At 45.5% G+C, this 15,829-nt stretch overlaps 1 protein-coding gene across 1 annotated transcript in view; it reads right to left on the reverse strand.

The window, feature by feature from the left end:
* EFCC1 (EF-hand and coiled-coil domain containing 1) overlaps nt 1-14,373 on the reverse strand; it is a 39,506-nt gene extending 25,133 nt beyond the window's left edge. Inside the window, exons 1-2 of the mRNA XM_059480433.1 lie at nt 13,738-14,373; nt 12,052-12,458 (exon numbers count right to left, since the gene is read on the reverse strand). Coding sequence (XP_059336416.1) covers nt 12,052-12,458; nt 13,738-14,373 — 1,043 coding nt within the window. The remainder of the gene's footprint in view (nt 1-12,051; nt 12,459-13,737) is intronic.
* Nucleotides 14,374-15,829: the final 1,456 nt, after the last annotated feature.

Raw genomic sequence — 15,829 nt, forward strand, 5'->3', positions numbered from 1 at the left:
GATATTCTGATCTGAATCCAAGCTTTGTCATTCAAATGCACTTTTAGTGGAGACTTGAATCAAATTACTGAGCTGGAACTTCACTGCTTTTAGCTGCAGAGATAGGTGCAGACTCATCTCTGAAGGATGCTCTCTTCTGCAGGGTTTAATGAGAGAGAAGCAATCTGAAATATCCTGGGGTTTAACAACAGACAGGATACACCTTTTAGAGCACAAAATAATCTTCTAAAATATAAAATATGGAATGCATTTACAGTACACAAATTCATCCACTAAGTGCATTGCCAGTGTGTGCAGATGAATTTGTTTAGTCAAGGAAGGAGGGGAAGTCCTTTAAATTTAAGGATACACAATCTAAGCCACATAAGCTTTTTTACACCTGTTTTATAGCACTCACCTCTGACCTGGCACTTTATATATTATATCTGGGCCAGATCATGGGTTTACAGTTTCACTTATAAAGTAATGGAAAAAATAAAGCATTTTTGTAAAGCTTGGCATGGCAGCATATGTTCCCAGAGTCCTGGGAGCACTTTTGTCACTGAAAACTTCCTTCATTCTAAGCTTGGTTAAAATGCAAACCAAAATCCAAAAGCATTGGATTGCTTAACTTCACTAAAAATAATAAACCACTGAAAGTGAACTCGGGTCTCGGCATGTTGAGCTGATGGATGGTTCATAAACCTGCCCTAAAAACAATGCAGTTCCTGGTTTTCTTCTGTACTTCAGCAGCTCTCCCAGCCCACATTCATCTTGCCCATTGTGAGCTGTTATAACACAGAACTCAATTCGAACGAGCCATTTAAATTTTATTTTGAGCCTTTCTGCAGGCTGTCTGAGGAGATTCAGGTGCCCATGACAAGGATAGCTGGAGCACAGGTGACATGCACACCTGGCTGGTGGTGCTCTCCACGCAGGAGCCTCCCCTCCTGGAAAAAGGGGATTTTCCCCCCCTGGAAAAAGGGGATTTCTCTGCCCACCGTGCAGCAGCCTGTGCCCCATGAAGTGGAGGAGCCCAGAGAGGAGCTGTGCTGCCTGCCCTGCCCATCCCTACTTGTGGGAATTGGAGAAACAGAAACTTCCACAGACACTGAAGGGTTTGAGCTGCAGCCTTGGAAGAAGCTTGGATTGATGTAAAAATACAATACACAGATATTAGACAGAAAAATCGTAAACTTATGGTTCTATACTTGTAAGAATGTGCTTTAACTAAGTGAGCAGCTGTACTGCTGAGATGGTGAAGGGTTTGCAGTGTAGGGCTGGAGTTGTGTGGAGTGAGCTGAGAGTTCAGAATTATAACAGAAGCATTTGTGTGCATGTGAGACAGAAGCCATTGGACAAAAGTATCCACAGTGCAGCAGAAGTGAGTAACGGTGATGGGTTAGAAAAGCAAAATAAACCCTGTGGCAGCTGTCATTGGGTTAGAAAGTCCTGTATTGCCTTGGAACAAAGAACTTGTGACTGCTCTTGAGCTATGGCCAAATACTTGCTCCTCTCCTGGCCTCTGAGACTGATGTTTGTCTGAGCAATGAATCCTTCTTAGCTTGAAAATAGTCCCACCCCTTCACATCTAAGGGTGCCAATGACACCCCAGCCCACTGTGTCCCTGCAGCTCAGTCCCTCACCCCAGGCTCTGATTCCAGCTCCATTTGGGTCAGAAAAAGGCTGTGGAGGGAGGGAGGGAGGATGAAAGAAGGAGATGCTTTGACAGCTCCTTTCTCATGGTAATGAGCAGAGCTGCTCCTTCTCCCCCCTGTGCTCTCTTTTCTTTCTGTAGAGAAGGAAGAATCCAGCTCTGCCTTCCAGGCACTGGGCAGACAAACTGGAAGGCTCAGGATGCTTTGTGGGCTCTGCCCATGGAGTCACTGCTCTGTTTAGGGGTTATTTGTGTTTGTTTCCTGCATATAATGACAGGTAAATGTGGATTAATAGAATTAAAGGCTTGGCTGGAGGACATGAGGTAGCAAAGCATCAATTACTTCCCGGTGATTTCTGCTCTGTGAGTCACATTCCCTCAGGAAACAGAGATCCATTAATTTAGCTGCTCCATGGGAACCTGCCACAGGAAAGCTCCCTCTGCTTGGAAGGGGAAGCAATGAATGCTGCCTTTCCAGCATTAATAATTTTCTGCTCTAAAAACAACATCATTTGATACAGAGGTAATTTGGATTATAAACAAGGATTATAAGCAAGCACTGGATATTAAGCAGAGCCATGTACATTCACTAATGGAAACACAGACCTTTCAAACTAAGGACCAGCTTCTCTCCCAACTTTTCCTTGTAACAGTCTGAATATTTTTCTTTATTTTTTTGTTTGGTTAGATTAGAAATCTGAGGAAAAAATATTTTGCAACTAACGAAACTGCCTCTTCAACATGAAACCAAAGTGAAGTAGTCAAGCAAGGTGCACCCTAACTAGGAGAAAACACTTGTTTGATGTAAGATATTGCTTCTTGCAGAAGCAGGGCCTTAACTGGTAAGGCTGGAGAACTGCAATTTAAGCATAAATGACTTTGAATACTTCAGAACGAGTGCCAAGACTTAGGGATTGACAGTTCCTCAATTTTATAAACAGTACAGGTCTAAACTCTAAGGATCTTAGATCCTTAATGATGGGGTTTTGATGTGAAATCAAAGCTTAGATCATTCACATCCTGCACAGTATTTACCTCAAAAGCTTTATACTTATTTAATTTTCAAGTTTCCTATTTTTAAATGCATTTGAAGCATCCTTTGGAAACTGTAAATCATGATGAACAAAAACCCCCAAACCAAAGAGAGCAAAGCAGACAGGAACAAGGGGAGAGGGAGGAAAGCAGCACAGTGTAAGATTGCCAGCACAGGAATAAACCTGGTGTATAATTCTACTGTAGAGAGATTAATCACAGCTTTTCTGAGAGATCCCAACCCCTGGCTACACTGAAAGGTCTTTTGTTCCAAGTCAGTGCATTTACCCAGGAACATCCTGCCAGTGGTGGGAATATTTCACAGCTGGAAAGTTTCTGAAAAACCTGTCACATCCCAGCCAGGGCTCCAGAAGCACAGACACAGTTTTACTGACCAAACAAACAGACAACATCCTTATTCTTGGTTTTCTTGTTCTTTTTTCCCTGCTGAAGGAATTGTCCCTGGGCAGCAGCACTGGAAGTTAAGCAGACCCATGTACATTCATTAATGGAAACAAAGACCTTTCAGACTGAGGACCAGCCTCTCTCGCAACTTTTGCTTGTAACAGTTTGAATATTTTCTTTTTTTTTTTTTAATTTGGCTGAGTTAGAAGTCTGAGCAAAAAGTATTTTGCAGTCAAGGAAATTCTCTCTTCAACATGAAACCAAAGTGAATTATTTAATTTTATTCCTTCTTTGTATCTTAAAGTGGTACTTTGAAATTTGATTTATTAATGTCATTCACATAGTGACAGGGCTGCTCATGGGTGACACCAGTGGTGCCCCACAAACCACACGTGTACTCTTGTAGGAAATGCCACCCTTGCCTGTTTGCTGGCACAGAAATGGGTAGCAAACCGACCTCCTCTGCAATTTTCAAAAGCATTGGCTTTGCTCTGACTGCTCCTATTTCCGCCTTGTGTAATTCTGTGCCAAGCAGTGCTCTTTAGGTCTAGCAGCTCCAGCAGACTGAAAATGCTGCGCTCAGAGCTTGGCTTAAACCTGCCAAAGCTGTGCTTTAATCTTGGCTGAGCTGAGCCTGTGCAGCCCCAGGTGCTTTGGTGCTGGGTGAGCTCACGCCAGGGACAGGGATGGGGTCAGGACAGGGAGTGAAAGCAGAGCAGACGTGCAGGGAGCACCAGATCTGTCAGTGCTGTGATTAATGGGACACCATGAACCCTCCCTGAAACGTTCTGCACAGAACAAAGCACAGGCCCTGATTTTGATTCTGGAGATTTATTGAAAGGTTTGGGGTCTTTCCACTGAAATGTGACTCCCAACACTTGGCTCCTGCAAGGGGTGATGGCTGCTGTGATGGCAATCAGCACTCCAGGCTCAGGCAGCCTTCAGGGAGTAGTCTTCTCCTCAAACAAGGAGGGACTGCAACACACAGTCAGTCACAGCCTCTGCAGCTCCTTTTTCAAGTGGTTTAGGAACGATGCTGTGAAGTTGTTCCACAGAAGTAACTTCCTAATGTGTCACTGTGATATTTTCTGAAAAATCCCTTCGCCAGGATTTCTTCTCCTGGCAAGATGAGAAGCCTCAGCTTCTCCATGTTCTGCTGCTTTGGAATGTGATTTGCAGAATTGTTTACCCAGCATGTGAATTGTTTTTAATTAATGGCCAATCACAGCCAGCTGTGTTGGACTCTCTGAGTCTATAATGGGTTTTTATTATTCCTTCTTTTCCAGCCTTCTGTCTGTATCCTTTCTTTTTCTTTAGTATAGTTTTAGTAAATATAATATAATATAATATAATATAATATAATATAATATAATATAATATAATATAATATAATATAATATAATATAATATAATATAATATAATATAATATAATATAATATAATATAATATAATATAATATAATATAATATAATATATCAACCTTCTAAAAACCTTGAGTCAAATTCTCATCTCTCACCTCGTCCTGGGGACCCCCCAACACCACCACAACACTCATGCTCAAAGATTACATTTGGCATTTATTGGCCAACCAATTCTTTTTTTATGAAGTACATTCCTCTGTGGAATGGTGCAGAGAACACAGGCAAATCCTGGATTACAGATATCTGCAATAATGCTTGAGCTTCAGCCCATGCTTTATGTTTTCAGTCTCTGACGTTGAGCATTATCTTTGTGATCCCTTAAGGCCACACATACCTATTCATTTTTATCAGAATCTGCCAAATTTTCAGATGGATATTATAAAAAGCTATAAAAATGTATAAAAATTCCCTTTTTCAGAGACCAGGAATGGTCTCTGAGCTAAAGCCAGCCTCTTGATGCATTTTACAACTTTCAGGTTGCTTGACTTGAGCACACAGATCAGGTTTCACATCTGGAATTGTGAAAATAGCATAGAATTAGAGAGTGGTCTGGGTTGGAAGGGACCTTAATCTTTAGATCTTTAGGTGGTCTTAAAGATTCCCCGCCAGAAGGGAGGAGGAATTAGGTATACCTGGATATCTCTTTTCTGTAATAAAGGACTGAAGCAGATACACTAACCAGCTCCTTCTCCCCACTGCAACCTCAGTCTTTGAATTGCCAGTCTGGGATTATCTCAAGACATGAGTCTGTAAGATCCATTTAACCCAAGTTTTACTTATAATGCAGGACATCCTTTTCTATCTTTTTTTTCTGGGTTTTTTTTTTTGTTTTTTTTTTTTTTTTTCCACTTTTCTTGGGATGTGACTGCAGTTTTCCCTAGGTTTTTTCACGGGCTGCAGTTCTGAATAGCTGAGGTTCAGATTCTCAGGCAGGTCCAGGGAAACGTGCTGAGTACCACAAAGAGGATAACCCCAGCAAGGCATGAGAGGCAAATATCAGTCTGGATTTTAATCATGCTGCTAAGCAGGCAGATGAGACACTGACAAAGTTGAAAGGACACCCAGGAGGGTGAAGGGAAGGGGACAGCACAGCAAACATGGGCAGTGATTGAGCAGGAGTCCCAAACAGAACAAATATTTGCAGGGCTGCTGAGTAACTGCTTTGTGTCACTGGAGTGCAGGAGCTGCCTGCCCTGTATTTCCTCACATCAGTGACATTTATTAGCTCAGCCCCAGCCTCCTGGGAGTCCAGGCAGGTTTAAATGCTGCTTGACAGGCCACCCCTGGGTGCCTCTGCTCCTGGCAGTGTGCTGAGGAACACAGGGGGATTTACAGGGGGGCTGGGGGCTGGTTAGGATCCAGGACATGGCTGGTGCTGGTTCTTGCTGTAACCCCAAACCAGTGACTCTGGACTGGGAGCTCTGCTTTCTGAGGGTCACAGCCTCTCATGGGGACTCCAGGGGTTGGGTTTGAAAGGGGTAGGGGAGGAAGGTTTTTCTTTAAAGTGATGATTCTGTGTGAAATCAGTCCTTTTTCTGGGAGGGGATAGGACAAGATGGGTAATCTGTTGATCACCCAGAAAGTTGGTGCTGTGAGCGGAGCACTGGGGAGACTGGACAAAGTCAGGGTGGCAGGTGAAGGAGGGATATGCATACCTGTCACCAAACTCTGCCTGAACTTCCAGGCACTAATTCAGGGAAGAAAAGCTGCAGAAACACTGACTGCTCATCCCCTCGGCAAAAACAAATCCCTCTGGTGTGGGAGGGGTGAGCATGATGCAAATCACGCACAGAAGGGTGGGAAGGGGAGGCAGCTGTGCAAGGCAGCTGGGGACAGGTGACAAAACCAGCTGGGCTGTGGCTCTGTCCCTGTGCTGCAGCAGGGCTGGCAGGGCACTGCCACCCCTCCATCCCCAGAAAGGGATGAGCTGGGGGACAGCTCCAGCTCCAGCAGACCCAGCAAACAGAGCCAGGAGGGGATGTCGCAGACATCTTTTATGAAAAATCCTTTCTTTAGGTTTTTTTTTTCCTGAGAAGCTGGGAGGCCTCAGGAACAAAATGTAAACATTGATTATCTGCTGCTGTGGAATGCAACAGGTGCATCTGTGATTGGTCTCGTGGTTGTTTCTAATTAATGGCCAATCATAGTCAGATGGCTTGGACAGAGAGACTGAGACAGAAGCCTTTGTTATCATTCTTTTTCTATTCTTAGCCAGCCTTCTGATGAAATCCTTTCTTTTATTCTTTTAGTATAGTTTTAAGATAATATATATCATAAAATAATAAATCAGCCTTCTGAAACATGGAGTCAGATGCTCGTCTCTTCCCTCATCCTGGCACCCCTGTGTGCACCATCACAAGGGGACAGGCGGGTGTCCCTGTGTGGCACTGCCACTGAGCTGCCACCCATTCACTGCCACACAGAAACACGGCCAGGCAGATAAAAGGAGGATTTAGGGAGAAGCCAGGGAAAGCCTCCCCAGAATAAACACTGTAAACAAGAACCCAGCATGGAAAAAGGCAGGGAAGTGGCTGCACTTCCAGTGTTTCAGCACACTGGGGGTAAATGTTGCAGCTCCTTCGGGATAAATCAACTTGCAATTATGTGACTGGATCTGAAGTCAAGGCTTTGCTGTTATTATTGTGGAAAGCTTTGAAAGACTCTTGCATTTGAAATAAAAGTAGCCCTTCCACAGAAAGAGATGTTATACATTTTCTACACTGCCAAATTAATCTATTTAAATTGCTCTGCACAGTTCTCTCTACCATAAATAACAATACCTTCCATTATCCTCTTTTGTGAAATCAAAATGCTGCTTTAAAGTGTCCCCAATGAGAGTAATCTGGTTTGTTTACTTAGCTTATGATTCTTTGATGACAAGTAGTCTAAGCTTTGTGTGATGGGAATATATTCACCTGCTACAGCTAATTTCTTCCAAACCTTGAAGCTCTGTGGTTTTTGGCAGACTTCTCTGAAATACAAAACTTCTTACACTCTTTAGTAGAAAACAATATCAGCTCCAGGAAAAGTTAGAAAATAAAATTGCATCAGTTCATCCAGAAGAATCTGAGTGTTTTCACAGATGAGGCTCTGCAAATTTAACATTTCATTTCACTCTCTGAGCTCACTTCCTGAGTGCCACCAGTCCCTGCTCCCTGCTCCTGTCCAAGGATTTCTTTCTCACCTGCACATCTGTCCAGCACATGCACACCACAGCCTCCTCTCAAATTTGGTGCCACCTGGAACAAATTGCCAAGATGTCCCTCACCTGCCAACAGCAAGGAGCTGGTATTGATGACAAGAGTCAATCAAAAATTGTCCTAATTTTCTTTACTGTCTATTTTTTTTAACTAGAAGAACAGTTCTAGGCTGCCTAAATAGAAACCATTATCATTCTGACTGGAAATAACCTACTATAGACAGCTTTTATTGTGTATGAATGTTTCCTTCCTATGGCTTTTTTTTTCCCTACACTTAATTGAGCTGATCCTGTATGGAATATGTCCCTATTTCTCTCCTGTTCTTGGATTATTGATTTGGACTTGTTTGGTCCATCTTGTTATATTTTACAGAGTGAAATTATTGAAAAGATCAAGGCATTGCCTCCTGAAAGAGAACAAAAACTGAACTGCTTCCAGTATAAAATAACCTAAAGCATAACTTTTTTGAAAAATTGACACTGATGAAATAAATGGAGAAAATTATACTAGAGGCCTCAGTCATCATATTTACAGGAAAATATGAGAGGCTGAGACAAACTTCTCTGCATTCCGTGCCAAAAGGATTCCTACTCATTAACACATAGAAATGCTGATGGATAATTAAGTAATTTGGGAGACAGACCATGCATATGGGAAGCATTTTTGGTATTTTATGACCTCTTTCACTGACCTATGTAATTACTGTGCTGCTGACAAATGCAGCAACATAAACCATCTGTCAACATCTATATTATGAAGTTTATTTCAATTCTAAATGACCTTTCCTTTTATTCCTTACACTGGGATCAAAACAATGTTTGTTAAATCATTCTATTCCCTCCAGTGCTCCTAAAGAGAAAAAAGAATATGAACACTTTATTAGGTAATCAATTTCTAAGCCACCTCCAATCTAGTAGAGAAAACAAAGCCAACTCATATTTGGCAGGAACAATTCATGTCAAACCAATCCAATTTCCTTTTCTAACAGGGCAAATGGCTCAATGAGTGAACGAAGCTGCAGATGTGATTTTTTTAACTGTAGTAATATTTTAATGTGTGGTATTTTTAGAAATAATGCTTAGAAATAATGAGATTTTATTACAATACATGGATGGTGTCACCTTGTGCTGCAGCAGAACTTAGTGGGGGACAAAAAGGGAGTTTAGGGAATAGTGGTTAATGATTTGTCCTCTGGGAATAACTCCCTGGGCACTGCATAAAAATGGGAGTTGCCTGACTTCCTAAACTCTCCTGTCATCAGGCACTGGCAATTACACCCTTTTGATACAATACCCATGGTAAGTATACAATTTCTTGTGGTGTCTTTTTCCTCTGAAATGAACTGAACTCAAGCTCTTCAGGAAGGAATTTATTGAGATCTACCTTTAAAGTTGAGCTGACTCACTAACTTGACAGGGCTTCAAAAAGAAAAGCTGAAAGATAGTCCAGACAGAAACCTGAGACATTCATCAGAGTAGGAAGATCAGGATGGGCACCTGAAGAAAAGAATTTGGCCAACTAGGCTGGTTTAGGAAGGCAGTGATGTGACAGGGGCAGTTCAAACCCTGGCACAAGAACCTGTGCACTCAGAAAACGTTCATGTTTAAGTCATACAGATCGCAGGAATATGAATCTGGAATATGAAATCAAGAATAGGTGATTATAATTACACACTCCAGTTTAGGACAACATTTAATCACTTGCAGGTACTTAACACTTTCTTGACTAAGTACAAACTGTTGTTTCCTGCATTAGGGATTATAACTTAAGGTCACGGTTGGGATTTCAGATCTAAGTGATTGCAAGTAGGTCTCAGATGAAGGTCTAGAAGAGGGATTTAGATGCTAAAAGAGCTTTTAAAATCTGAACCTAAAAGAAGAAAGCATTTCCTTGATCAATATGAATCTATAAACAGGAGCAGTGTGTAAAGCTCATAGATTGGACTCATTCTTGAATATGATCCTCTCTGGAAGAAATTGGACTTGAGCTGGAGGAAACCTGTGGCTCAGCAAGCCAGTAAAGGTGAATTCTCAGGAGAGATATCTGCGATTGTCAGTGCCTTCTGCAGAACACCCAAATCCCCCCCATTCCTCTCCAGCCCTACCTTGTAGCATTAGCTCTTGCCAAATCCAGACCCTGCTCACAAACTCTGTGGCAGCTGGCAGGGGAGAAAACTGCTCACTGGAAAGGTGACTGAAACACAGGCAGACTTTAACAGTACAGGTAACAGCAACTGAAACACAACCTGACTTAACCAACAGGACAAGTGACACAAACTGAAACACAACCTGACTTGAACAGGACAAGTGACACTCTTGCCAAGTGACAGACAGAACCCTGTGGATTCCCAGCTGTCCCTCCCTCTCCACGCCTCAGCCAACCCATCTCTTCCCCTCACCAAGCACTCCCAGCAGCTCACCCGAGCCACACCCATGGATGTGGACTCCTGCACGTCAGGAGAAGGTGAATCTCTCGGAGCAGGAGGTGTTTGGGCTGCCTGAGCACCAGTGTGAGTGAGCAGAGGGAGTGGGACAAGCTGGGACAGCCAAGGCTGTGTGGGGCAGAGCTGCTGCTGAACCCTTTCCCCAGCCTAACACACAGCTCTGCACTGCTTATTCACCACCTCTGTGCCACTCTGGGAACACGGGGAGTGAGGGGATTCCATGGGTTATGGAATATGAGCCCAGGCATGCAAGTCCCAATTATCATGATGCACCTCTAAGTTAAACTGTTTACACCGAGAGCTGTTTCACTGGATGGGGAGGTGCAGGTGCTTTGTGGCCAACAGAGAATCTCAAAGGGTGGAAGCTGGCCTGGGCCTCTGCTAGATGTGCTACAGGGCTAAAAAAGGGGTGTAGTTCCCAAATGGTCAGTCCAGCACCATTCCTGAGCTTGACACTCACTTTAAATTAGCATGCAATTTAAAAATAAGTATTACAAATGAATGTTATGTTACAAGGAACATATAATTTACATTTCTAAACTCACAGTCTTTGTTTTGATGTAACCCATGCAGTTCCTGCTCTGCAAGGCCAGTGGACATTGTTTATTGCCTTTCATCTGTTTCAAGGTGATCTTTTTTATCCTTCATTGTACTTTGGCAAAGCAATTCCACAGGACAAGAACTCATCTTAAAACTTTGGTGCTCATGCCAAGGAGAAGGTGAGAGCCCTGACAAGCTGTGTGATCCCTTTTAGCACCAGGAGTTGTGTCATTCATCCAGAGACCCCTGACAGTCACCTTGAATGTTACATGCCCTCGCAGTGGTTTTTAAATCCTATAGATGTTTAAAGAAATGCTTCTATTTTCTTTGATCTTCTGCAACCATGCCTGTATTACTATACACAATGCTGACAGAAAGACACTTGGTAAAAATGGTTATTTTTAGAATTTCCTCACTTCATAAAACACTACAATATCTAGGATGCCACAAATAGCTCACAATGAATTCTTCTTATAAGCAAACAGAGGAAGCGTGAGTTTAGGAAGAGGCAAGGACTTCAGAAGATGCAATTTATTAAATTACTAGATTTAGTAGTGTAAGCAAAAATATGTCTAGAAATACTGGTTTTGCTTTGGGTCAGTGAAAATATAAACTAGATTTTATTCCATAGGTCAATCTGAAACTCGGGCAGAAATGACTAACAATACCCACCCAAGTTTGGTCTGAGATAAAAAGCAACAGAAGCAGTGGACTATTAAATTTGTGACCAACTTTCTGACTTCTGGAAGGGTTTGTTTATGCTATTACAAAAGTGGGGTTCAGTTGGCTGGTGTTTTTTGTTTGAGACTCCCACTCTGTTATTTTGTGGGTTTAGGAACGTTTCAGCTTCTCTCCTCTATTACCTGTTCTCTCAGTGGAGAAGCAATGAAGTCACAGCAAGTTTCAAACTACTGGCCAGAAGTTGTCTTGGTGTGCTTTTCCCCAGTTCCTAGGACAGGCTGAAGAGCTTTTATACAGAATGGAGAGTCAGCCATCTGATTACAGCTGGCTTGGCATGGCACCTAAGGACCAGGAAAGGCAGCAAGAAAAGTGTGTTGGAAATGGTTTCTGAAGGACCGTCAGCAGTTTGTGTTGGGGCTTTCCTGAAGCACTACCATGCTGAGTTCTGTTGTTGTGTGTCTGAGGAGTAACTTCAGCTCTCTGTAGATCCGCACCCTGACTTTGGCGTGGAAGACTCCCAGATCTCCTAAAGACCCCCATAAGGAAAATGGATGAGCAGCTTTAATTTCCCTCTGGCCAGATTTTACAAGGTGTTTTGGAGACATCTAATAAGCCCCCACCAGAGATTCTCCAACTCACTTGTGCCCCAACACTGTGATTTTATAGGCACTTTTTGTCAGACTCCAACCTACCTGTAGTGCTGCAGTTGTGATTCCAGCTGCTGGACATGTATTTGCAGATGCGGCACCTCCTTAGCTCTCACTTCCAGCTCCTTCACTTTGCCAAGACTGTTGAGGACAGCGTGTCTGGCCTCTTCCACCTTCCTCCTCATCTCTGCCTGCTCCCTCCTCAGGTTACGGTTGCAATCTTCCAGGCTGACCAGAGCTTCCTGAGAGCTCTTCAGCTCCTTCTCCAGCTCCTGACTGAACCTGATGGCTTCTTCAATCTGCCCATCCCTGGAGCTCCGCATGAGCTCCATTTCCTCCAGGACATTTTGGAGGCACTTGGTCTGGGAGTGCTTCTGTGTTAATGGTCTCTTCCTCCCTATGAAGCAGGGTCCTTCTCCTGTATGGCTGGCATGGCTCTTCCGCAGTCCCACCTGTAATGACCAGGAGCACAAAGCAGGGAGAAATTGATGTGTTTTAATGAAGACTGAAAGTGGCTGGAGTGTGCTTTGTTGGTTTGGTTTTTTTCAATCACACAGAGTTGATCAGCAACTAAAGCTACTTGACCTTTGCCAAATACAGAGACAAGGAAACAATCTCTGGAAAGTAATTTTTAATACCTAGCTATGCATTTAATTTTCAAACTACACACTTATCATGTTATTGCACAAGTTTCTGTGTAGCTTTCATGTCGTTACTGTGTCTATACTCAGGAGTGAGGCAGTCTGCTGAAAAAGATATTTCCAATGAAGTTTTGTGCAGAAGAAGAGAGCAGGGAGAAGCTGGGGGTGTTCTGGAGCTCTCCTCTTTGTCATTTTCATTCTTCCTGGGACTACTGACTGGTGACTTCGTGTTTGCTGCTGATTTCCTTTCCCTTTTTTAGATGAAAATGGTAAAAGTGTCTCTGACCTGCCTTGCTGGACATTGTGAAGACAACAGTCATCTACTGCAAGTGGAAGTGTCACAGGTGGAGCAGAGTTCTGGGAGTGCTGTGTTAGTATCAAATCACACCTGGTGAGACCTGCCAGAACAATGGGTCCCTGCTGCCCTTCCCTGCTCTGCCTGTTCCAAGCTATTTCATGCCAGAGGAATTTAACTGCTGTTAAGCATGTATGTGTGTCACTCAAGCCAGTCCAGCAGAACCAGCAGAACCCAGCCCTGGAATTAATGGGGCTGTGCAGAGGAGCCCCAGACTATTCATCAGCCTGCCTGCAGCACTGGCTCAAACTCTGAACCCTCGTGACCACACTCTGAGGAAAACATCCTTCTAATATTTCTTATAGGCACTTCTGACCGAGACACTGCTTGTGCTTGTGCAAGGGGGAATCCAAAAGTTCTTTCTCACTTCAGGGAAAACCCTGCACTAGTGCACATCCAGCATATGGTATCAGCACATCCTGACTGCACGTGCAGTAGAAGAAGCAGCAGCATTGTACGCGTGGGTTTGTTAAGCTGAACTCCGCTACACTTTTAACAAGAGTGCTCCTCACAGCTTTATTTAATGGTACACCGGTGCCATATATTTCTCCTTAAGGCCTCTCTGTAACTGAACTTTGCTAAAAAGGTAATGTCGAGGACGAAGGAGCAGCTTCGGTCTCAGTGCGGCAGTGGAGGGGTTATAAACTGACTCTCCGGGAGCGGCATCTCTCCTGAAGCACTCGGGGCAGCCGAGCCGCCCCCGGGAGGCCGGTGCAGAGGCCGGCCCGGACTCACCTGCAGCGCCAGGCACCGCGCATCGCTGCTCTGCAGGGCGGCGCGCATGTCCTCCACCAGCTCCCGCAGGCTGCCGCTCTCCTCCTCCAGCCTGGCGATGCGGTCCTCGGCCTGCTCCAGCGCCGCGATCTCCTCGCAGCACTCTCGGGAGCCGGGCCCCGGCGGCCGCCGCTCGGCGCTGCCCGCGGCTCCGCGCCCGGCGGGGTCGGTGCGGCGGCGGCGGCGGGGGCTGCGCAGGCGGATCTGGGTCTCGATGTGCTCGCTCTCCCGGCCCAGCGGCAGCCGCGGCCCCGCGCGGGTGCTGAAGTGGCCGCAGAGCCGCGCGTGGAACTGGCGGAAGGTGAGCTCGGCCGAGAGCCCGTCCCACAGCCCCGCGCACTCCTCGGGCTCCGCCGCCTCCTCCAGCCCCAGCACCTGGCACAGCGTGCGGAAGTCCTCGCCGGGGATGCGGCCCGAACCGTCGCAGTCCAAGTGATGGAAAATCTCCTGCAGGTACTGGTCCAGGCCGGTGGCCAGCACGACGATCTCGTTCTCCACGCCGCGGTCCAGCCCGTAGTGGTAGGCGAGGGCGCTGACCAGCCACTGCGTGCGCCGGGCCGGCCGCCCGTAGGGGTCCCAGCCCTCAGGCGGCTCCATCGCGCCCGCCCGGCCCGCGGCGCTGCCCGAGCATCCTGAGCTCCCGCCCGGCCGAGCGCTCGGCCCCGGCCCGCGGCGGGGCGGGACGGGCGGGGCGGGGCCGCCGCCGCTCCAGCGCCGCTCGCCGAGCGCCCGGCTCGCCTCGCAGCGGAGCCGCGTCCGCCTTTGTCCCGCACGAACAGGGATTCCGGCAAAGCGGCCGGGTGCTACCCTGCTCCATTTATCTGCCAAGCCTGCGCCCCAAGAGTGTTTCCCATTTCATAACTCATTTCTCCCTTCCGGTTTCTCTTTAACACAAGCAACACAATAGCATCGCACAATCCGCTTTGAGAAGTCAGGTTTGTGAACGGAGTGAGTGCTTCCACTAAATTAAAACCCCAATGTGCGTGAAAGCCGACCTTCTGTTCGTTCAGACCTGCTCATCTCCGTAGGTGAGGTGACTTTATGATCTTGCTGGGTGGGTTTTAAGAGGTCTGGGATAGAGGTGAGTAAGCGTTAAACTCGTTCACACGAGCTGCCCAAAGCAGTGACTTTAGCCTGTCTTTGGCTGGGGGGTAGGATCGGCGTTGTTGAACGCAGGCAGCAGCACCAGCAGGGCTCCTCCAGCAGCAGGGACATGCCATGAGCCAGGAGGGGACCGTGGCACCAGAGGGGACCGTGGCACCAGCCGTGCCTAAGGGCTGAACAGGGTGGTAAAGTCAGGTGCTGCTAACATGCTGCATTAAGAGCCCAGGCAAGGCATTGTGAGCAGCCACCAGTTTGGGAGCCATACAAGGAGTTCTGTCAAGAGCAAATTGTTCTAATGTTCTCTCTAGGACAAAAAAGGAACAAACCAATCCGGCTGATAGGTGAAGAAAGAGAATTCAAGTTCATTTAAAGCACTGCTCAATTCAGGGTTGGCTTTCTTTTGAGTGAATTGATGCAAAGAACTATTTTCTCACATATGGTGGCATTTCTCTGCAAACAGGCTTTGATGCAAAATTTCTGACCACATTTACTTTTGCTCTTTAAGATAAGTCAAGAACACGAGTAGCTTTGTTAAGGAATGGAGAATTGTTTGTAGCTCAGGAGGAGCCTTACATTTTAGCACAGGAGGAAGGTAAGGCACAGGTTTAAATGCTTTCTCCTCCTGGAGTGACACACTTTCAGAGGAGTCTGTGACGAGAAGTCCCCTCAGCCTCTGCCTCCTCTGCAGGCTCAGTATTCTGGGAGTTCAATGAGCCTCAGCTGCCAGTGAATATTCTTCTGAATATTTCTTGTTGTGCAGTACACAGAGAGAATGTTTGGTGCTAGATTCCCAATCTGGGCTTTGAGGTAAATCTCAGTAATGCTGGTGATTTTTATGTCCAGATGTACTTTTTATATATAGTAAGGAAAAAGGAAGCAGTACAATGGAAAATTAATTGCTGAAAATGTGAGCAGCCCAACCACACTAAAAATGAAATCAAAACTGAAA

The sequence above is a fragment of the Ammospiza nelsoni genome, chromosome 11 (assembly GCF_027579445.1).
Source record: "Ammospiza nelsoni isolate bAmmNel1 chromosome 11, bAmmNel1.pri, whole genome shotgun sequence".
Lineage (NCBI taxonomy): Eukaryota > Metazoa > Chordata > Aves > Passeriformes > Passerellidae > Ammospiza > Ammospiza nelsoni.